At 36.1% G+C, this 22,998-nt stretch overlaps 3 protein-coding genes across 6 annotated transcripts; 1 reads left to right on the top strand and 2 right to left on the bottom strand.

Annotated features, from left to right (window-relative positions):
• Nucleotides 1–924: 924 nt before the first annotated feature.
• LOC149048915 (uncharacterized) lies at nucleotides 925–22,879 on the bottom strand. Of its 2 annotated transcripts, none has more exons than XM_089200672.1 (9): nucleotides 22,720–22,879; nucleotides 17,424–17,729; nucleotides 13,761–13,881; nucleotides 13,024–13,188; nucleotides 12,169–12,230; nucleotides 3,095–3,138; nucleotides 2,559–2,662; nucleotides 1,943–2,002; nucleotides 925–1,490 (listed from the first exon to the last, which is right to left on the bottom strand). In XM_089200672.1, exons 2-9 carry the CDS (start codon nucleotides 17,718–17,720, stop codon nucleotides 1,402–1,404), a joined length of 942 nt encoding a protein of 313 aa, XP_089056798.1. In that variant the 5' UTR covers nucleotides 17,721–17,729; nucleotides 22,720–22,879; the 3' UTR covers nucleotides 925–1,401. The 2 variants fall into 2 exon arrangements, with proteins under 2 accessions (XP_089056798.1, XP_089056797.1); XM_089200671.1 differs by lacking the exon at nucleotides 22,720–22,879 and adding an exon at nucleotides 17,934–18,097.
• LOC149048917 (uncharacterized) lies at nucleotides 3,448–8,234 on the top strand. Of its 3 annotated transcripts, none has more exons than XM_089200652.1 (10): nucleotides 3,448–4,060; nucleotides 4,166–4,268; nucleotides 4,845–5,065; nucleotides 5,154–5,203; nucleotides 5,636–5,717; nucleotides 5,843–6,013; nucleotides 6,138–6,283; nucleotides 6,591–6,702; nucleotides 7,223–7,306; nucleotides 7,950–8,234. In XM_089200652.1, the coding sequence occupies exons 1-10, from the start codon at nucleotides 3,626–3,628 to the stop codon at nucleotides 8,208–8,210; spliced, it is 1,665 nt and encodes a 554-aa protein (XP_089056778.1). In that variant the 5' UTR covers nucleotides 3,448–3,625; the 3' UTR covers nucleotides 8,211–8,234. The 3 variants fall into 3 exon arrangements, with proteins under 3 accessions (XP_089056778.1, XP_089056779.1, XP_089056780.1); XM_089200654.1 differs by having other exon boundaries at nucleotides 3,950–4,060; nucleotides 4,194–4,268; XM_089200653.1 differs by lacking the exon at nucleotides 7,223–7,306.
• Nucleotides 8,270–12,027, bottom strand: LOC149048916 (uncharacterized). The gene is made up of 6 exons (XM_089202319.1): nucleotides 11,705–12,027; nucleotides 10,397–10,532; nucleotides 9,611–9,801; nucleotides 9,252–9,396; nucleotides 8,996–9,055; nucleotides 8,270–8,475 (listed from the first exon to the last, which is right to left on the bottom strand). Exons 1-6 carry the CDS (start codon nucleotides 11,879–11,881, stop codon nucleotides 8,270–8,272), a joined length of 915 nt encoding a protein of 304 aa, XP_089058445.1. The 5' UTR covers nucleotides 11,882–12,027.
• Nucleotides 22,880–22,998: the final 119 nt, after the last annotated feature.

The following is a 22,998-nucleotide window of genomic DNA, read 5'->3' as shown; positions in this document are numbered from 1 at the left end:
AAATTCTCCTTCAGCTCTCAGTTAAAACAGATAGACTTTCGAGTATTCAAACCTACATACTGCTTCTCTTAACCCTTTGACTCCCATGAATGACCGAGACAGAATTTCTGATCCCCTCACAATATCCTTCCGATATCAAGTACACAAGCGATGAGAATAAAGAAAAATAGCATTGAGAGGGTTAATTAGTTGATCCAATACCAAATCCTCTGAACTAACATCATAAGAATTGTATGGCAGACAGGAAGGAGAATTAATGATAAGATCTTGGGATCTCATATTTATCCTACCTTCTTTTGTAGATTAAAGGTGAATGAGCGCACGCGGAGTATAAACGTTTGGGTGGAAACGGTCCGTATGGCAGAATCCCTATCACGAGAGAACTTAAATTCCACACACGGAGTTAACTTAAATAAGTTTGCTATGAAATTTAGTGCATGGTGCCTGACTATAGATGTTTTCGCCTATAAACGACTGTTGTTAAATCAAATCATTTCCTAACGGAGCTGGTGGAAATTTTAATGAAATCTGAACGACGTTAAAACTTCGCCTTAAAATTATAAAAATAGCATTATTTATTGGCGAATGCCTCCGTTTTGATTATCTGGGCCTAGTAATGTAATAACGCACTGCGAAATAACTGAAATTAAACCAGCACCGTGGATTTGCAGTTTGTTTCAAGCATTTGTAATTCGTCCAATAAGATGGGAAAGATGGCGGATTTAACGGTAACTTAAACTGGATTTTTTCTGGTTTCCTTCTCAGAAAAGTTGCGCTTGCGCAATTCATCACTTTTAAGTTATTCCACTCTGCTAATTTAATGCATGGTTTTCATGGATTTAATGGCCGTCCCGAATCTTGGTTTTCTCTCGCTGTGTTTAGTATACGTCACTACTAAGATAAGTAAGACCTATCAATCGTATTTGCAATCATTTCTTTATTTATGTTCAAATTTTAAATTTTTTGTATTGATTTACCAAGTTTTCTATTTACGTAGTTAATAACTTATTCTAAGTATTTTTTCTTTTATTAAGTTATTTACTGTTTGCATGATCAAGATATCTGTTAGGCAGGAATAAATTTCCGTTATGGCGTTTAGTGTAGAGCGTTTTACAAACTTCTAACTATAATCAGTCATAGATTAATCAGTAATAAATCCGAAGTCAACTCTTAAGTCTTATAGGAATTACAAATAAATCGTTCTATCAATTATCATCGGTACATTTCCTCGGTTAATCCATAGCTCTACTACGGCGAACTGTTTGTGAAAGGAGTTTTGTTCCCTTGAACGCTATGTAAGAAATAATTTTCCCCTTGATAAATTTTCGATTTAAGGTTGTGTAAATCATAGTAACTTTACATATCACATCAGATTTATCTATGCCAACACCTGTCCAATGTTTATTTAACATACATCATCCCCGCATTGTTATTGTATATTCCACGATTGCCGCCAAATGTGTAACCATACAGGGCACGTTTTCCGTTACCTGTTTGGGATGAAATTATTAACGGAAAAGTGATATGTTTGTAACATGCGAAGCATCAAGGCTCTCTTGAATCAGATATTTTAAACCATTATCAACGAAAGTATGCTACACTCTTCGAACTACCACTGGGAAAAAAGGAAAAGGTAAGGGAAAACTAGATTAAAAAAACAAGAACAAAAGAAAAAACAAACAAGCAAGAGCAAAACATAGAAAAGGTTGAGGAATAAATTGTAAAAATTCACATGGAGCTGTTCCCTAGATCCATCCAAAGAAACTCGGTCTATCTGACTACTGGGGAATAACGCTTTATTTCGTTTGGTCAAGAGAAAGAAGTCAAAGATGCTAGTAAATTAGCTTTAAAAAATTTACAGTAATATTTGCTTATTATCATAAATAATAATTGATTGTGGAAATTACTATCTCATATCTATTATCTTATTATTATTACTCACTGTATTGGGACGAAGACCAAGCCAAGCCGCCGCACTCTCTGTTATCATGTCCATCAAAAACTATAGTTATTTTTTAACAAATTCGCACAATAAGTCAAAGTCACTAAAAAGTGAAACTTAATCGCTTGCATTTCCTAGCGTTGCTCTGAATGGCTTCTGTTATTTATATGCTTTGCTCTGGTAAGCAATTGAAATTACTTGGCTTTTAGTTTCTGTCAGCCAAAATGCCTGGAAGATCCCCTTTGTCTTTGCAAGTACTTGCTCCTTTGATTACTCCCAAGGGCTACAACGGTCTGTGTCATCGTTTCTTCCTTCGTAATGGAAGAGAGGGTTTTACTTACACGCCAAGCTGTTCCAGATGTTCAATAAGTAAAACAAAGCGCGATTGTAAACGGCGCAGTAGTAACTGCGAAGCAAAAAGAAACGGGTCCGTGGCGGGTCGTGACTCAAGCCTTCTTTGTTTTTGGTTCCGCCTTTATCATCGTGGCGTTTAAAGATCGCGCTCCGCTTTGTCACACTGAACGCTTGGAACAGGCTTTTACACACGCTGGGAATACGCAATCCGCAAAACTATCATATGTCCACGAACACATTTACTTTTTACATATTTACTTACCCCAGTAGTTGTTCGGCAAGATATGATATCCCTTTTCAATCCCTGTGCAGTTGCTACTCTCCCAACCATTTGGATAGGAGTGGGATATGATAATACGTGGACAACTGAAATAAACGAAAGGTTTTTTTTCCTTTTTTCAGAATAAGTAATCAAGCAACAGCCCTATATCGCATTGGGAATTGAAGCGGTCAGCCAGTCTTTCATAGTTTTACACTAAGAAAGAACTTCAAATGCGTTAAACTGTAATAAATTGGGGAAGTGTCGAGAATTTGTGACGGTTTATGGGTATAGCTTGACATGTGGAACGATTTCCCTTATCGCCACGCTGATTGGTGTTCCAGCTCTGTGCTATATTGATGTCAACTTCATTCTTTCAACGAGAAGCACTTTTTGTTGTTTAAATAAACACCCAAATTCCATAGCACTGTTTTCGTGATACATGCGCTTTCTAAGATTGCCTTTTGGTATTGCTGTTTGATATGCAACAATCAAGTAGGGCAAAAACGAGTAATGGAAAAAAAAAAAAGTTATCTTACTTTCCCTGACATGTTGAGTTGAATTTGTTTTGCCCACTGGGTATCTTAAAAGTAAGAAAAAAAACGAGATTAATTCATAGTATGTTCGTGACGAGCTTATTTTACTTTTTCATCTTCTTAAACTAACCTCTTAAAAATTCATGCTTTTGCTATCAACGACATGCTCTGATTCCATAAAAAAGGAAACGAGATTGAAGTAACAGCTTTAATTCACCTTAGAAACATTCTGTGTTCAATTATTCGCTCATCGTATTGGTTTTGAATAAATTTCGTTACCTTCCAGCTTCGGTACATTTTTCATGAAGTCGTCTTCCTTAAAATAACGTTTGGAATAAATGATCAAATAAATGAGTCACCCTACTTACACAATCTAAATGGCTAACACCCACGTAATCTAAATTTAGATCATTGGGTTCAAGCCGTCCTAAATGATCATCTAAGTCTTCCCAGTAGCTCATTAGATATGCATAAACATTTCGACCAATCGGATCCTTCACTCTTCGGTGGACGAGCCAAGGTGATCGCTACGAAATGCGTCGGTTAAAGCCCGTTTTCTTAGATGTGAAGAATATTGGGCGCAATGGAAAGAAAACCACCGTATCGATTCCGCTGAGAGTGGATCTTGGGAAGCAGCCTCATAAGAGTACGGAGGAAAATAGTCAGGACACCAACAGTCCAGTAGAACAAGATGTCCCTCTTGGCGATCTCGATAAGCAGGAACTCTCAACTCAACAGCAAAATCGCGTTTTGAGTATCTCTGCTAACTGGGAAAAGGTACGGGAAAAGTTGCTGAATTCGTACATTGAAGAACAGCATCTCCCAGACAATGTGAACTGTGTGAACTGTCAAAAGAGTATCGCTACAACAAGATGTGAGTACTGTGGCCCTCGCCAGTACTTTTGTGTTGGATGTGCACGAGCTCTACATGTCAATCGAAACAAGTTTCATGTACTTGAGCAATGGAAGGTGTGTATGAATATTTTGGGGCCAGTTGTATTCTAGCTACTTTTAGTGAAACATATCTAGTTAAACTGTACTTTTATCTACTTCTAATGCTTTCTTTATTTTAAGGATGGGGTATTTTCTCCTTTGTATGCAGACGAGGTAACTGTTAGCTATGGCCATACGTGCAGAACCGCAGCAGTAAAGCTGTTCAGACTTCTGGATGCCTCAGGTCAGTTCATTTCATTTATAGTGGTTGGAGAATACTAGAATGGTTTAAAAACGAAGCGTTCTTTTTCAATTTTATCTGTTCCTTTTTCACATTTTCCTGCCGCTTGCCTAAAATCAAGAACGCTAATGATCTTAATGATAATGATACGATTTAAATTATCTCAACATGTCAGGGCCAGTAACTAAAATCAAACAATCAGATTGCCCCATTGCCTGTCCAATATTTTCTAAGTATTGGACCGGGTAATGTCCTGAATGATCCCACATGCAATTAAGTTTTTTAATGGCTTGCCAAAGAGAAACAATAAACTTGGCTTGCATCTATCTGTAAGAATCTTTTCTGTCATGCTGGGAGAATATTGGCCCTTGGACTTGTCTGTACAGACCTCGCTGCACTTGGTTTGTACTGTCAAGACCTTGGGCCAATATTCTCTTAGTATGGCCCTTGCACTTGGTTAATAAGGTGTCTATACAGCCCTCAACAAAGTAAGAGGTATTTAAAGCTGTATGTAATGTTTTTTTTCATTTTGTTTACTTAACTTCCTAAGTTGTTCATTTATTTTTCTATGAATGTCAGGAAATCATCACCTCAAATATGTACAAGTGTGTGATTGTGAGCCACATGCTGTCACACTCTTGAAATGCCAGTTCTGGCCAGGGTCACCGGCAAATCCCACCACAGGATTCAGCTTCAAACTGATGGAGTTTGTGGAGAAGGTCTTTCTTCATTGTCAAGTGTCCCTGCTAAACATCACAGAAGTGATCACAGAACTCAATCCTCAGCTACAGCCAACACATGTAGGTTTGCTCACAAACAGTCTTTTTGAGACATGACATGACTTTTTTTAATTGATTGATTCTGGTTGAATGGTGTGTTTTTTTTTAGGTGAGCTCAATTTACAGTATCCTTAATTCAGAATGCTTTGAAGAATTCAGGTATGTTTGCATATAGGTTGAGAATATCAGAGCTGCTAATTTGTGGATGTACAATGTCTTCTAAGGTATTATTGATATTAGAATTAATATTATTTTTACTATTATTATTGTTGTTGTTCTTGTTATATTAGTATTATTAATATTATTATTATTAGTAGTAGTAGAGGTAGTCACATGATTTACAAGTGCTTATTTATATTATTATTTTATTCATTTATTTATTATCTAGTCCCCCAGCTAACATAGATCTCAAACCCATGCTTTGCTTTTGTCGCTTTTGTGTTCATATGATTCAAAGATACATTGACTGTTTGCTTTAAGGTCATGATTCAATTTACATTAATTTACAAAACATCTTTCTTGTTGTACATGTACATTTACTGACTTTCTTTAAGAAAGTCCTGATTGACATTTTGTTGTTTTCACATGAAGGTATTTCATGTATCAGTACAGGCATTGTACAAAGTACAATGGAAGTTTGTACAATGGAGCTTGGTGTCCTATATGTCCAAGGGTAACTATACATTGTAATTTGTTCTGAATAGTAGCTTGCACTGTAATTCTGCAGTATTAATTTTATGTTATTGTTGCTGTTCTTTTTTATATCTATTTTTCTCTTTTCCCCTCTCTTTTGAACAGGATGATGGTGTTCTCATTGAAAGCATGGATGGGTGCTTTGGACTGTGCAGAAAGAAGGACAAAGGGCATAATTTAGGAACACCCAAACATGGAACACTCCTATTTGCAGACCAGGATGATGTTGACAATTTTGTCAACAGTTATGGCAAAGCTGGAGCAGACATGGAACAGGTCTGTACTTAAGATAATGCAATGCTCATGCATTATGGCATAAATGTTAATTTGATAACTGTATGATTTTCCTTTTGGCCCTTTAAATTCAAGATTTTCTGTTTTTGTCCCTTTTTTTTCACAGAACTGCAGTAAGTTCCATGCTGGAGAGGTTCTTTCAGCTTTAAGATCAAAAGGCAAAAACAAACTCTTTGACGAGAAAGGTGTCTTTGGGCGAGTATGCAGACATGACTTTCCCAAAGGATTCCATAACATAAAGCATGGTGAAAGGTATGGAGTATGTAAATACATTTTACCTAATGTTGTGCTCAATCCTATATGTATTGTCTGTTAGAGAGTTACATGATAGAGCCATTATTATGAATTTGTCAAGCTGACAATTGGCACACTTGTATATACAACACAAGTGCATCCTATGATTCTTTACACTATTAGCATCACCATTGTATAACTTTGTTATTAATTTGAATGTCATATTATAGGAAATATGTTCAATTTGTCTTAGTTTTGTGTAAAAAGATATAAAAGAAAAAATTGGTTATTGATTCACCTTTTCAACAATCTTTTCTCTCTACAGAATATCATACTCTGTTTATGAGCTTAAGAGGCTTAGAAGTCTTAATGAGAGCACCAGAAACAGAGTAATCATCATGTATGACATTGCTTGTCTATTAGCACGCCATTTGAAGGTAACTAAATTTTTTGAACATGGATGTGCAGGAGGCTAAATGGTAATCTAAAGTGGTATTTAATTATGTGGAATTGTCCAAAGTATTTTCTATTAAATTTGGGATGAAATAAAATAATTTATTGGAACAGACTGGAATTATGTGAATTGTGGAAAGGAATTATGAAGATGTAATCATCAGAGTTATTTACTGAATTTTGAGCAATTGGCTTAATCAAATAAAATGTCATTTTTGCAACTGACGTAATTCCATTGTCTGTTTCATCACTTCCTTTCATGGGTACTGGCTTGCTCCCAACATATGGGGGTTCATAGTTCAGTGGGTAGAGCATTGCAATGACAATGTCATGGGCTCAAATCCCAGTGGGGCCAGATTCTTTTCTTCTTTGTGTTTGGTTAAATTCCCATTATTGCTTACATTTAAATTGCATGAATATCTGTGAGGATCACATCTTAACTTCAGAATAGTTTATTACTACTGACACAATTTTCATTTACATGTACATGATTATATTTATTAGTGTTCATCTCAGGAAAGCCTCTTGGAAGGTGTTGATGTTGCCATACCCATATTCCATTGCTATGGGCACAAGGCATCATGCCAGGTTAGTATATATCAGTTTAACAGTAAATGGCCTTGTGGCAATGTGAAGAAATGTGTGGCAATACCTCAACATTGGTTAAATACAGTTGTAATCATACACATCTCATACTTACCTACTAATGGGTAAGCAGTGTGGGATCTGAAATCTGACAGCAGTTTCTAAAATTGAAAGCAAATGATCTACAAGGGTCAGCTAAGCAAGCAAGGTGAAATATTTAAGCACATGTACATGTTCCTTATAAAAGAGTGGCCACCCTACATAAGCCTATCAGCTTTGGAAATGACCACTAACCAGTGAGCCTTTACTCAAGGTTAATTTTGCCTAGAATTAAAATTAAATTTTTAAGTATATAGCCTGCAGTGCAGGTGGTTTTGGTGGTTGTCATCTTTTGAGTGTTTGTTTTACTGGAAAGTTGGGGCGAAAATACAATGCGTGAGGAGGTCTCATGCTCCAACTCTCCACTGTTTTCCTAATTCAAGATGGTGCTTTGAACACTCAAGTTGGAAATATTCATTCACACTGCTAAAATCTGCCTGCACTGCAGGCTAGTACATGTATTTGCTAAATATCTGATGCAAGGTCCATGCCATATTAATGCTTTTATCTTCAATAATGGTTTTATCTTCAATATGATTGTCTGTAGATCCAGTACAGTCCAAGAAGGATCAAGGGAACTGGATTGACAGATGGTGAAGGGGTGGAAAGGTTATGGTCCTTTCTGCGAAGGTTTTCCTCTGTCACTAAAGAAATGAGTGCTCACAAAAGGACAGATGTTTTGACTGATGGGCTTCTTCACTATGCCCAACATTTGTATCACAAATTTGGTATGGTTAATTTTATTGAACACATAACTTTCACATTTCTGTGGGTTTTGCTGAAAAGTAAAAGGGATATCAACTATTGACCAGTACTTTTGCTGGACAGCTTTATGTACCCTGTGTTTTCTGTCATAGTTGCAATTCTTCATTTTTTCAATATGGACATGTGCAATGTATTTGCATTACTGGTAATCACGAATTTAATTTCGCTTTTTTTCTCCATTATGGCCTGGAGTTGTTTAGTGCCATAATGGAAGGGTTTCTTGAAGAAAATGCCATCTGGGAGATTTTCTACTGTAAAACCCCCACGTAGATACGGCACCCTGCTGCCTGGTTTCTTTATTGCTTCGCCTATTGTGCAAGAGAAAGAGAAACATTGATTGGTAATGATAATAGCACTGAGTGGAGTACAATTCAGGAAGTAATTGGGCAAGTAATGAGCCTGATTACCCCTGAAATGTATGACAGTAAGTCTTATTGACCATTTCCACATGTCCCATATGACACTTTCTTTGCCAAAATGTGAGACACAAGGTAAGAATAAGTAATTCAATTTCATTAGCTAGTGGCATTTTCTACTGGATTTTTATTGGCTGCACAATTGTCAGATTTGACCTGTCCAGTTAAAAGCAGCTGTAATCACACAGGCCAAATTGGACAGTTTTCTTATTACAGTATTCAGATTAAGGATCAAATATTCGCTGTTCAGAACCAATCAGGTTTAAGGATTTTGTTATAGACATCATCAGCTTTGTTATTATTATCATAGCTAATAATAATGATGATGATGATGATGATGACGATGATGATGACAACAATTACATTTTAACATCTGTACTATAGTGAATAATATGTATATTCTTAAACTTACTGTATTTGGAATTGAATAGCTGTTGTACATCTTTGTATGTGTACCTCTCATTTGTGCAAGCTAAATAAATAAATACAGAGGTACTATGTAGTTTCAGGTCTATTTTGATGATGTATTCACCTTATTTACAATCATGAATAATCTTGTCAATTGGATGACACACTTTATAGTATAAGCTATAGAGTATATAAGCCAACAAATCAATAGAACACTTTCGATGTTTATAATATTACTAATTCAAAGTAATAATATATACCAAAGTGGTCTCGGAATTTGATGTTGATGTCAGGATTCAGGCATAAGAAAGAGAAACCTGCACTTGATCCAAAGTTGTACACTTGGCCTGAAGTGTCTTGAAAAATCAGAGAAGATTCACAGCCCAAGTCTTCTAGAAACATGATCTGAAGCAGATGAAAAAGTAAATGTGGCACAAGGATTACTCAAAAGGACACAGACATCTGCATGTTGCATTAATTCCCACAGAGTACGATAATTAGAAATTACTCATCCACTTTTAATAAAGTTATAAGTTATTCTGAATTTGCATGGTTTATGCTACCTAATTGGAATTGAGCTTGGCTGGAGATTATTTCATAAAGTGATTGAAACCTTTACCTCATTTAGAAGATTTTTTCTGTGAACTGATATCAATTTAGATTTTTGAGCCTCACTAAGCTCTGAAACATCAGGGGCCTTTAAACTTTCTGCTTTTCCTTTGAACGCATCTTTTTCTGCAGATGTCATGTCACGCCATTTCTTGGCAGCTTCTTCATTCTTTTGAGCCAAGGACAATTTCTTGCACTCATCTAGCAAAAAAAAATTAAAGCTTTCATTTCCACTGAATATCAATTCAATTGGTTTGATTATTACAATGTCACTGCATGATTTTCAGTTTCCTCCGCAATCAAAGATATTGCATCAACTAAAAATGAAAATAAATTAATCAACAACTCTATTATGGTGTCAAAGGTTAAAAGTAGCTGAGGATGAAAACCCTTTTGGGTCGCAATATAGAGCTCTGTCAGACCCCCACCCCTGCAAGTACCCCCCCTGGGGTTTAGACACAGTTTAACAAGGCCACTGTCCATTATTGACTTAAATCTGGTATCCTGGCACCAAAATAAAATAAAAGTCCAGCAGGCACAGTTAGCAGAGAAAACCACAATATTCATTTCTTAGAAATAATAGACTAGTAGAGGTTTATTAATGATACCCATAGGCGTATGGGCACCTTTGGACTTTGAAAATTTTTTAAACTGGGGGGGGGGGGGGATTTGCACACCCATGCCCCAGGACTGTACACCTCTAATGTTACCCTGTATTTTAGCCATGGTCTATAATAGTTATAATGCATGTAAATAATCTGTCCTTAGTGTTTGAAAACATTATCAGGGTTCTCACCTGACTTGAAATACTCTGAACAGAACATGTTGTAGGAGTGTGAGCCACGTGAACCAGTTGGGATCTTAATTGGCTTTGGAGCTGCTTGTACTCCAGAATTTATCTTTTCCTTTTGTCTGGCATTTCCAATCCATTTCTACATAAATGTACCACATTAAAATAAAGTATTTCAAAATGCCTCAAGCTACAATAGAAACCCTTCCCTTTTTGCTCTCTTTCACTGGCTGGCCCTATAGAGGCCCAGCCAGGGTAAATTCCTACAGGGGACATGGTCCAAAAAGTAGCTGTGGCATATATGTGAAAGTATGAAAAAATTAAGATCTTGTTCACCAAAATTCTGACAACAACAACAAGGTGGAGAAATAAAGACAAAATAATAATAACCGTAGGTTTTTAAATTCAGACAAGCAACACAGGGAACCCACAGAAACTCACAGGGAACTCACAGAAACTCTGAGCTTGTATACAGTGCAAATTTTCAATCCAGTACAGAATGATTGGCTGGCAACAAATCAATAAAGGTAGATCTTCTTGGTATGTACATGTATGTCGAATGGATGATGTGATTATAACATTTAACAGCTCTAGATTGAGGATACCTAAACTTCGAACCAGGATTCGATCGTTAGCTATGGGTTACCTATTATTAACACTTTGGTTAGCCTACTTTTCAGCTCCAATTAGCCAAACTTGTACTCTGGTTAGCCTCAGAGTACTCAGGTTGGCCTAACTAGCTCTTCTGTTGGCCTACAGAGCACTCGGGTTAGCCCACTTTTAACTAAGGTTGCTTGCGGTTAGCTCTCAATATTTGTAATGGTAACACAATATATATTCTTAAATTTATAATAACGGATGAGTAAACACATATCTTCTTTTACCGGCATATTCTTGATCATTGATTATACTGCACACTGCAAGCGTATTTTCGAGCATAAAACTGCATAAAGCAATTATTTTCAAAAAAAAAAGTAAGCCTACTTTAATTAACGAGGGAAATAATTACCACAAGGCCTCATTATGAATAGTACAATCGTACAGTTAACTTCCTTGACCTCGGTATATGACGGATGAAATTCTGTTTAAGAATCAATCCTTTAAAAAGATTCGTTTATGCAGCACACAGAGTAAGGGAATTAATTCTAAAGGACAATATACCGCTACATCATTTACATATGTCGGTGAGCTTTGAAGAAAGAAGCACTCACCATAATGATCGCTATTATTATTCAACGAGATGCAAATAAGTGGCGGGGTATTCCACATACATGAAACATGGTAGTGTTTCAGTCCAACTAAAAGATATCTTACCTTTACTTGATCAATAGTCAGCCCAGTTTCCTCGGCTGCCACTCCAATTTTTTCCGTATTATCAGAACCGCATGTTTTCATGCCGCCGTCATAATATTCTTGTAGTTTTGACCTTTGTACATCGCTTATTTTATTGTATGTTCTTTTGCGAGCTCTACTTGTATCCTTGTCGGTCATAGTAACGAAGAAGCGCCAAAAGTGCACGACAAAGCCGATAATACCTGAACTTCCAAACCAAGAAAAGCTAGCGAGTTCGTAACTATTCCAATCGGTAAAGGTTTCCCCCCTACGAATCCGAAGTGAAGGGAGTTGATTGGTCGAAATGTTTATGCATATTTAATGAGCTACTGGGAAGACTTAGATGATCATTTGAGACGGCTTGAACCCAATGATCTAAATTTAGATTATATGGGTGTTAGCCATTTAGATTGTGTAAGTAGGGTGAATGAGTATCAGACATTTACCTGATAAAATAATGTATGCAAGAAAGTGCCATCACTTTGTAACACATCGACCCTAGAAGTTCCTGGAAGGACGCAAAAATACGTTTGACTGCAATGCAAAGAAGTGTTTCGTTACCCATTATAAAGAGATTTAAGTGTATACCCTTACATTTTCAAGACAGCATTTTGATATATAGATGTAAGACCGATCATGTCTGCATGTTGTTACCATAACAATAGTGAATAACTAATCACGCTTTGTAAAGTCATAGCTGAATACACAGCCTTCATCTTCACTTGACAAACCCACTCAGATAATAATTCCAAACCAATATTTCAGGAATAAAAAACCTTTATATGCATCACTGTTAACTTGTTAGCTGTTTTAAGTAGTAAAGTAAATAAATAAATAAAAAAAATAAAATAAAATAAAAACAGGAGACATTTTGTCATTAAGAGAAAATTTTCAATTGATTTATCAGATCGTTGAAAATACCAATTATTTCTGCCTGTTTCACCAATCACTTTGTTAACTGACTAAGTTCTAGCTTGGATGAGTTTCGCGAAGCGCCGGCCGCTTTAGGAATCGCAGAAGACTAATCTTTAATTACAGTCTGCAATTTATGATTGGCGATTCCCGTTATCGTTGAGCTGCAAAATGCAACATTGAATAGGGAGGGGTCTTGACAATGATTTATAATGAGTTATAAATAAGAATGTTATATTGCACATTAAAAAGAGCTATTAAACACACATTATGTAGACTCAGAATGTGGATTGATCAAATCCTCAATATAGGCGCTCTTTATGTCATACTGTTATTACCATTTTTGTTATTATTATCATTATTGTTATTTGTCTTTTTTTCATATTCACCTTCTTCCTTTGCTACTTCATGTATATCGCTGTCACTCAATTTTCTACCCTGGGTCTTGTACGTAAAAGGAACGCACAGTACGGAGTTGAGACAGTTGTTGGCCTCGCTTTGAAGATGATCGTTGTTCTTGGAGCTGATACTCACGGCTAAGGTCCATCCACCGCCTGCATAAAATCATAATACAATATGTAGCCACATGTCAGGTTATAAACATTGTCTTTGTTCGATAAATATAAAAGTGAGCTGAGAAAACTGTAGATAGGACGCTTACTCGGTGATAAACTTTCCGATAGCATTAAAAGGGAATTTCACGATTTCATGCTTAAGAAATTTTCTTGGCAGCAAGAAGGGAGAAAAAGAAAAAGATTATGTGAATAAATGTGCAAATGCGAAACAACTAAAACCTCAATATATACCTTTATTTGTTCCTTCTTTACTCCCGCGATTGTTTCCTCGACAAAATGTACAGACCTACTTTTCCCAGGAAACGCTTATACATTTTTAGCACGGGATACATCGGATACTTGGGATCGAAAAGGTACTCAGAAGCTCTATCACTGGCAAAAGTGACAATTCAACCTCAGTGCATTGGCCGAAATTTCAACTAAAGCAAAACTGCCACTTGTCAAAAACAGTAACAGAACTTGTAACTTTTCTCTCTTACCAGAGGCAGAATTTAAGGTTTTTTTAAAGTACAATTTACTCTTTGCTTTTTATTTTATCCTTTTGTACTTACCATGTTTTTCCATATCACAGTAAACTTGTACGTCTCTATTTCCAATAGTTATCCAGTAGTAGTCGCTTTTCGCATGAGGCAATTTCTTTAGAATTTCTGAACAAGATTTGAATTCATCATCCTGTAGATTATAGATTGTAGATGGTTATTGGCAGAAATAACCATCATAGATTATGGTTACGTGCTCATAGCGGTCGGATCAGTTATGGGTTGGTCCTACATCGTCAACATGCTATGCCTCTGTTTCTTACTTTGAAGCAATTCTTACTCTCTTAATACGCGACTGACCCGGGCCTCTATCAACGGGCACCGTTTTGTGGAGGTTACTTACGCTAAGGAGGCTCTTTTCTATCAAAGTTCGCGACAACATATTATCCGACATGTCGCATGTACTACTCGCCCGAAAGGCCACTTTGCCATGAGAATTACTCGCTACCCAAATTCTGACTTAACCTTCAGGTTACAGCGTCTCCTGTCCTGCGGTGATGTAAGCACAAATCCTGGACAAGTCGATGCATTGAATTCAAGATCAAATCCTGGAGAAAATAGTTGAAATGCTTGCCAGCTATGCGAACGAACAGTAGCTCGAAATCATTGTACTTTAAAGTATACGGCATGTAATCTACGAACTCACATGAAGTGTGGTGAAATGTCTCCTAGAGAATATAAATTGCTCCAGCAAAGGTCGAACTTACGAAGGGTACTGCACTAAATGTTTGTTTACCGTGCTATCTTACGCCGAACCCTATGATTTGATTAAGGAACCCACGGATTAGTACCAGCTAAGCTTCTGAACTGATACTGCTTTTTGTCGACTCGAACTGGAACGAATCTGACCTCGTTGAACAACTTAAGTCTTAGAAACATGATCTACTTATGATTCACCTAAACATCAACAGCATTCAGAATAAGTTCGACGAGCTGAAATTACTAAATAGGGGTTTAAAATCACAAATCATAATACTTTCTGAAATGAAGATTGACTCTTCATACAAAAGTGACCAGTTCCGACCACAAGGCTATCAAATGTACAGGAAGGAGAGAAGCCGAAAGGAGGTGGCGGACTTATTGCGTACATTTATTTCTTCAACTATAGCTTCTAAAATTGTAAAAACGCCAACATTTAAACACGTTGAAGTCCTAACAATTGAAATGGTGATCAAGGACCTTTTAAGTATTAAAAGCATATAGACCTTGACATGGTATAACGATAACTGTCTTGTGGTCAACCCCGATGAGATCCAGTTGCTGATGATCAACTCTCAGAATGATAAAGATCAAGCTTTATTAACATCCAATGCGCATGTCATTAAAAGTACTGAGGACTTTAGCCTTCTCGGAGTTAACATCGAAGAACACCTTGTATTTAGCAAACGCATTTGTGAACTGTGTAAAAAAAAAAGAAATCTGATCCCTATAAGTCCTCAATATTGCCATAGTTCACCTTATATGGCACTTATGTAAAGCCTCCGGCGCCAGAAAAGTTGAAAGAGTACAGAAACGGGCCCTTAAGATTGTGTATAACACACATTCAGTGGAGTACTTCAATCTCCCCAATTGTGCCCATCTACCTAGCCTACAAAGTCGGCGTTTACAAAATCTTGCTACCTTAATGCATTACGTTAAGTGCAGCTTGGTACTTAGTAATGTCGTTGACATTTTTAGTGTTCAGTCATCCAAACATCACCTAAGGAATATGGAATTTCATTCACCCACATTTAATAGTGAACATTACGGGAAACATTCTTTAAGGTACTTTGGACCATATATATGGTATAGATCGGACAACAAATTCAAGGCAAACCTACCTCACAATCCTTTAAGTAAAACATATAGCGTTTTAACCTTGAAGATCTTATAGGTGACAATTGTAGCTCCTGTCTAACTTGTAGTTCTTGAGAATTTTGAAAAATATTTTTAGCATTTTTCTGTATATTTTAGTGGGGACAACTCCGTAACCTTTAACTTTTAAATTTCAACTTTGGATAAATTTTAGATCTCAGTTAATTATGAATTTACCTTATGATACCGTGTCTAAACTCATTTTATTATTGTTTTTTTCCTATTATTTTTAGTGTCCCCAAATAGCTCTCCAAGCTGAAGACATCGACACTTAATAAATAAATTTGTTATGTTGTATTTTGATATGTTATTGACTACATGGCTTCGTTTATTCAATCATTTATCTATTCACGCATTTGTTTATTTGTTTACTTATTTCTCTGTTGCTAATATTTGGGAACCCTGTGTACCACGCCCTATTTTAACAAACAACCATCCAAGAAAGACGGTTGGTCAATAACACAAATGCATCCTATATAATAATTGCGAAATGTTGTCGGTTATTCGGAAAGGATGTATTCATTAGTTGATCGCAATCATGAAACAACGAAGCCTAATACAAGAGTATTTTTTTCTCAAGTTTGGACAAAAGGCTGAACCAGAGGCAGAAATCTCACTTTTTAAATCGAAAAGGATACGCGTGGATAGAGATTTTATTAATCGAACCTGAAATTTTGAAGATACGTGAGGAACACATTTTAATTCTGCGAGGTCATTATTTTTAACTCGTGAATTGCGCGCATGCGCAAGAGCGAGTTCTAGATATGATGTGGAGAATGGCACTCGCTCGCTCACTCGCTCGATTGGTCGATTCCTGTAAACTTTTTTTCGATTTTAGGCTTTTGAGTGTATTTGATAGTTTTTGGCGAGCAATAAACAAACGAAATGGCGACCTTTGTTGCTAAGAATAGTGGTGGGGTGAAAAAGAAGCCAATGATAATCTTAAAAGAGTTTTTTTTTTCGTTTTAGTTCCAACAAGCGGCGCAAGCGACTGGCAGGCATGTAAGGATTCATACTGAAATAACAGAACAACCTTCGTTTTTCATAAAATTGTAATTTACAATCCTTGAACTTGAAAACAATCCGAAGATTCATTGAAAATATCACTTACTGCGAACCGCTCGGAGTTTACAGATGTTCAAAAGTTTTTTCTGTTGTGGCGTGAGATTGAGGACAAAATCGATCACTGCGTTTCGTATCGTGTGTTTTTCCTGTGTGAAGCAACAGAAGATGCCGGCGACGGACGAAATTACAAGTTAACACGAAAATCAAATAACACCTAAACAAACAATTTTAGCTACCGGTTTTCAGTGATCTCTTAAAGAACAATTTTCTTTTAAGTTTCAAGATAATTTGAAGATTCAAAATAAATATTACGTACTAAAATGCGAAAGTTATACACCACAAAATTGATAAGTAGGCCTGAAATGAAATTCTATCTTGTTCTTGATTATACGGTACCTAGCACGTGACTAAAATCTACTCAGGCGGAGATCGAAAATGACGGTGGCAGTCTTGGCTTAGTTATATCACTCAAAACTTGTTCCCGTTTGTCTCCAGATAGCATTAAACATAATCCAAAAAATCATCTGTCAATTCACGAGTTTACCCACAGAGCACTTTGATCTGATTCCATATGTGAGCCAATCACAGGTGGCAAAAGTGAGACGACAAATGTATGAAAACATTATCGTCTCTCAAATCAGAATAACTGTGGGAGGATCACGGATTTAGAATTAAATAGCATAATTTTTCGATGTGTACTGCCAGATAAACATTATTTCGTTTAATTTATTTATATAGAATTCGCCAATACCATACCTTGTTCATATAAACTGATCCTTTCTTCGGACCAAAATCCCTTGGGTGAGTACGTTTGTCAGCAGCATTCAAGTCACATGACTTATCTTTTAAATGAAAGTTCAAACTCTTGCAGCGAGACTCGTTCAAGCAGAACATCACACACTCAGTAATGCTGGAAGTTTTACTTGTTGTAATAACGTGACCGGAAAGATGATGACCATACTCTGAATATGTGGGGGGACCGCACTGTGCAATGGCTTGGGTCAGCTGTGCATGCCATATGACGATGAGCACACCAAAATAACACAGAATCATGGTTTTCTACTGAAAATATGAAAAACAAAAATTTGATTGAAATAAACTTAATACTCAATACATAAATTGTTATCTATTTCATCATTGCCTAAACGCGAGTGTGAATAAGTAGAAGATTTTTAAGGAATTTTCGCCGGCTGGTGCAGCCAAACTCAGCCCACCATGACCGTTGGAAACTTTTCAAAATAATATAGTTCCTCATAGTGTACTTACCATAGGTGTGGCACCTTTCGGGTCCTCTACAGGAGCTTGCATGATTCGAGCACAGATCACGAGAAGTAATTGACAACGGATAGTGAAATCCAGCTAGAGTGTTTTTAATATACGGGAATTAATGCTTCAAGGGAAAAGTGCAAACAATTTTGCTCTTAACGTCTCAATAAAGTAAACAAGGCAAAGAACCTTTTCATCTAAAAATTGGACACATGATACCTATCGCTCAAAACATATCATTAAAAATTAACAGTCTGAATTTTTGTATTTTCAACCTTAGCCAGTGAACATGAAAATTAAAACCAAAAAGATTTATAAAACAAAAAATGAATTCGAAACAGGGAAGATAGATATGGAAAATCTGATACAGGAGCTTCGTTTAAAATCTAATGGAATCTATTAGAGAGACAATAATTTACTAAAACTGATATTTCAATTTGTAAACATTTAAAATAAATATGTTAGCAAAAACCGAAATAGCGGCACGTTTTATACAGAATTAAAAATTCTTGTGGAATAGAATTATCATAAAGACCAATAGGGTGAGTTTTATGTCGTAACGTGACCGTGGCTATGGCTTGCTATTAAAGGAACGAAGGGTTTGAAAGGGTTTATTCCAAGAGAAAGAAGTGGGTATTTAACCGTTCCCAATTCAGGTGACTGAATTGCTTGTGGTCAGAGATTGATTATCGTGGGCCTATAATAAGCTATATGTCCTACTTCCTGTGAAGATGCATTTTTCTAGAAGTGTGTCGCTTACTCCGTTGGTTTGGTTCTTTGCTTTTACTTTTATTTAATGTTTTTAAAGGAAATCATTGCTGGCTATTTGAATCACCACGTATAGTGTGATAATATGGAGTGTTTTTATGAATAATCTGCATTCGTCGCGGATTTTTCACACATTATTAATTATTTATTTAGTAAACAAAATAATATGTTGTATCAATTTACTCTCTCCGTTTGAAAAGTTTATATCTACACCTTTACCAGTTCACAAAGAAAGTGAACAAAGGTTTCAAATACGGTGAAACGAGATAGTTTTAAAGCAAATTTTAATGATACAAGAAAAAGTAGCAGTAGGTATGGGTTCAGCTAGAAGGAAAAACTGCAGCTTAAATGTTTGTTTTGCAGCAATGCATATTTAAAGGAACAGGTGCGAATTTTCAGAAAACAACAAGGCTGAAAAACTTTTTCAAATGAACACATTCGACCAATGTGCTTTGAATTCTCTTAAAGTACAGCTGCATGCAAGCTGAAAATTATCTCGAAACAATGAATCGCTTTTGTTATTGAAACTAGCGAGGAAGTTGCGTTGTTAAAATTTGCGGAAAGGTACGGTCAATATGATGATGCTGATAATTAGTTGGTGGGATGATGGATTAGTACATTGCATGTATGTTAGGCTCATGGTCCAGTTTTCGATATGTTGATATGTTCAATTAATCGATAAAAATTATAAGCAGGACTCATCAAGGAAGTAGAACAATATTGCGCTTTGACGATGAAGTTTTTCTTGGATAAGTGCATTGCATGTGTGTTAGGCTCATGGTCCAGTTTTCGATATATTCAATTAATCGATAAAAATTTTAAGCAGGTTTTATCAAGGAAGTAGAACAATACTGCACTTCGACGATTAAGTTTTTCTTTTTTAAACCAGTAGTTTACACATTTTATTTTAATACCGCATCGGAATATATTTTTGAGAAGAGACCCAATATTTACTGGCTAGGTGTCTAACAGTATATTTTGCAATATCTTTCTGTATGCGAGCAACGTAAACATGTTTGCATATTTGTTCATGTCGGGGTCGAAATTCGCAGAAAAAAAAAAGCTCACTGAAGAGAGAAAATAATCATTTTTACTGAATGAACAATCCATTTTGTCTAAACGTATTAAACATATTTATGAAAACTATTGAGTGCCAGCAGCCATTTGCTTATTGGAAGCACTTATTTGCTTGCTCATGCCAATGATACGAAGAGAGAAATTGAAAAGCGATACCTTTCATAAACTTTAAAGTTGAAATTGAAATTTGATTCGCATATATCCTCAGAAACCAACACCACCTGCGGAGTGCCGCAAGGCTCAGTCCTTGACTCACTGCTGTTCTTGGTATGTATCAATGATATCTGACAAACTTGATTTTTTTCACAAACATTTTATATGCTGACAAAAACCTACAATCATTAGAGGAAATTGTGAACCAGGAACTCTGCAAACCGTGTAATTTGTTGACGGCAAATAAGTTAACCTTTGAATATGAGGAAAAGTTTTGTCATATTTTGTCTCGCTAAAAGAAAACTTTTTTTTTTTAATTTTGATCGCAACCAGAATACAATTCCTCTATTTACTGATGCCGAAATGTAACCTTTACAATTCTCCTATCATGAACTTATAGCAAATTTGATGTTTGACATCAGACATAAAAATGCAAGCTATAGCATTCAAGAACTTTTCCAAGATGTTTCTGAGATCCACTCTTATGACGCCCGATCTTTTTCCTTTAGCAACTTTTATAAAAAAAAAAAAAGCTCCAGAATATAAATTCGACTACATTCTTTCTCCAAAAGTTTGGAGATGCCCTTAAAATTGAAAAATCCCCTTAAAAATGAGTTCAGGAAGGTAATAAAAGAAAACTCTTTGACATTCTCACTTTATAAGACTCTTAAATTGACACTCAACAAATCCTTCAAAAGGCCAAGCTTTTCTGAAATGTTTTAATTTAAGGAAACACCCTTACCACAACTTGAAAAGAAAGTACAACAGGAAAAGGAAATTAAATTTATTTCTCTTTTTCTGTGTTTTTTTCCTTTCTGCATTTACAGGAAATAGCTGGCTGCTTTTAATACCTACCGAGTTCAACTCAGGAGCCAGATGAACTTGATGAGTTTTTCCTTTTAAACGGTTTCAAGTCGTGCGCAGAATTGCTTAAGGCAGAGAGCAGATATTATTGGATAGCCATTATAACCTCTACTTCGGCCAGAGTCGGCAAGGAAAAGGGAAGAGTGCAAAAGAAATATCGGTTACGTGTTCAATTATCCCTTTGCGTCGTTGCAACTTAGCAGGGAATGATCCGATCCAACACCTTGGCTGGCAAAACTTTTTAATTTAAGTTCATTTTAAAGTAAATTTTTGTTGGCTGTAAAAAGCCCATACGACTTTGATGCATGTAGTGTTCTAATCCGTTTCCGCCATGGAAGAAGCCCTTAAGCGTATCTTTACTCCTATCCCTCATATTTTCAAAATTTGGGTGCGAGTTTTTTCATATCATATGATATCCAAAATCGCCATTTAGGCTGCTCAAACAAAATTTACAGAGATAGCGGGAAACCGGAACGGCCGGTTAGATTCCCAATAGACAAAAAATTAAATAGTGTTGAGCCTCGTTTGCATCTGCAACATCTCAATACCAAGCGCTTAATTTTGTAAGGAAGGAACTCTTTGATCATATTGTAGTTTCACTTTTGGGGAAAAGTTGGAGATTGGTCTATAATCTTGAACGTGATAGGCTGTGTAGAGCTTCATGGCTTAAAGCAACTTGAGTCGGTAATTAACCAAAACAAACAATTACATACAGCCAAACTCATTAGAACAAATCGTAACACACTCAGTAAAATTGGAAGAAGTTCATATCGATATCGCATGACCAAAGAGGTAATGACCTCACACTGAGTATAGAAAGGAATTGGATCGCTCTAAGGCTAGGCAACCTCCTGCTAACATGACGACGAGGATTTTTACAGGAAAATTAAGGAAGAAGCACGGTTAACATCATGATTACCTTGCTGAAGATCGAAATTGTGAGGTGAAAGTACCAGTATACAAAAAAAAAAAAAAACAAAACAAAGAAAAAAAAGGAAAAAGAAAAAGAAAACTGAGTTTTGGAGTATGGGTTTTAAGTCTTACTGCATGTGGTTTAAAGTTGCTGTGTAGAATTCCTGTAAAAAATCTTAATAAATAGATAGAATGAAAATAGTACAGTTATAAAATAAGATACAAAACGAAAAGAAACAACGAAATACTCAACAAACATAACAACCAACGTTTGGAAGAAATTCGCGATTCTACCATTCCCTTGGTGGAATTGCAAAACGATAATGTATACAGCTTTGGCAGGTGTCCTTCTAAACTACTTCCATTTAGTCCATGATACACTTTGTTTCCTGATGATAATAAATTGCTATCTCCTACCACCAGCTGAAATTCATCAACTCGTTTACATTTACTTTGCTAACAGCGCAATTACGATTAGATGGAAAATAACTTATCATTCTCATCGCTTGGTTGTAAGCTGCTGCAGTTGAAGAATAGGTTCAATATTTCTACTATCATTTTTTAAATTATTTTTTTGTTTTACAGAGATAAGATCGTGCACTCGCGCATGGGCTGTGAAAAGTTAAGGTTATTTCTATTTCTCAATTGGTTATTTCTTTTAAATATATATATATATATATATATTTGGGCTGTCGTTAGCGGCGTAAATAAACAGTTCAAATTCATAATATTGAACAAGAAAAATCGATTTTAGGACAAATAATAAACACACACAAATTTTCCCCTAAAAATGGGCGGAGAAGGCTGTGCCTTCACTTCACAAGCTCTCTCCAAGAAATCAGAATACCAGATAATTCTCGGAGAACAGTCCATACAAACCATCGATATACATCAATTTTTCTCAGTTAAAGCCCTCCATCTGCCACAAAGAAAGGAAAAGGGGCCGAAGAGGTATATCTTCCCTGCTGAGCTTTGATCATCAGATAACAGAAAATATTATGTCCAGACTTACATACTAGTATTTTCCGGATAACATGCTCCTCCTAGTTCTCTTACCGAAGATAGCCAGACAATGAAACTATTCCCATTAAGTTATTTTCCTGCGATCAACGGGTCGATAGTTGCTCGTGGAGTCATCAGCGTTGCCACCATGACTCACTATAAATATTTTTAAAAAGCTGTCCTCATTTTTATGCTAATAAGTTATGTGATCTCCCGCGGGTTCAGAAGTTATTTTTGATTTCAAAAGTAATTTACAAAAAGAGATCCATTGCCGTCAGCCGCATGTTGT

Source organism: Pocillopora damicornis, chromosome 3 (assembly GCF_964200805.1).
Source record: "Pocillopora damicornis chromosome 3, jaPocDami1.2, whole genome shotgun sequence".
In the NCBI taxonomy this organism is placed as follows: Eukaryota; Metazoa; Cnidaria; class Anthozoa; order Scleractinia; family Pocilloporidae; genus Pocillopora; species Pocillopora damicornis.
The sequence above is the reverse complement of the archived record's forward strand: the minus strand, read 5'-3'. Positions and strand labels throughout refer to the sequence as shown.

Excerpts from the sequence above, each read along its gene's own strand:
- LOC149048917 (XM_089200652.1), top strand. The coding sequence starts at position 3,626 with ATGCGTCGGTTAAAGCCCGTTTTCTTAGATGTGAAGAATATTGGGCGC. Across the intron at positions 5,066-5,153 it reads CTCAGCTACAGCCAACACAT|GTGAGCTCAATTTACAGTAT; the intron begins GTAGGTTTGCTC and ends GTTTTTTTTTAG. Across the intron at positions 6,014-6,137 it reads CTGGAGCAGACATGGAACAG|AACTGCAGTAAGTTCCATGC; the intron begins GTCTGTACTTAA and ends TTTTTTTCACAG.
- LOC149048916 (XM_089202319.1), bottom strand. The coding sequence starts at position 11,881 with ATGACCGACAAGGATACAAGTAGAGCTCGCAAAAGAACATACAATAAA. Across the intron at positions 10,533-11,704 it reads TGACTATTGATCAAGTAAAG|AAATGGATTGGAAATGCCAG; the intron begins GTAAGATATCTT and ends ACATTTATGTAG. Across the intron at positions 8,476-8,995 it reads GCTATTCAATTCCAAATACA|GCGAAGCAATAAAGAAACCA; the intron begins GTAAGTTTAAGA and ends CTTGCACAATAG.
- LOC149048915 (XM_089200672.1), bottom strand. The coding sequence starts at position 17,720 with ATGATTCTGTGTTATTTTGGTGTGCTCATCGTCATATGGCATGCACAG. Across the intron at positions 12,231-13,023 it reads TGAAGTAGCAAAGGAAGAAG|GAACTTCTAGGGTCGATGTG; the intron begins GTGAATATGAAA and ends GCGTCCTTCCAG. Across the intron at positions 2,663-3,094 it reads AACTCAACATGTCAGGGAAA|TTGTCCACGTATTATCATAT; the intron begins GTAAGATAACTT and ends CGTTTATTTCAG.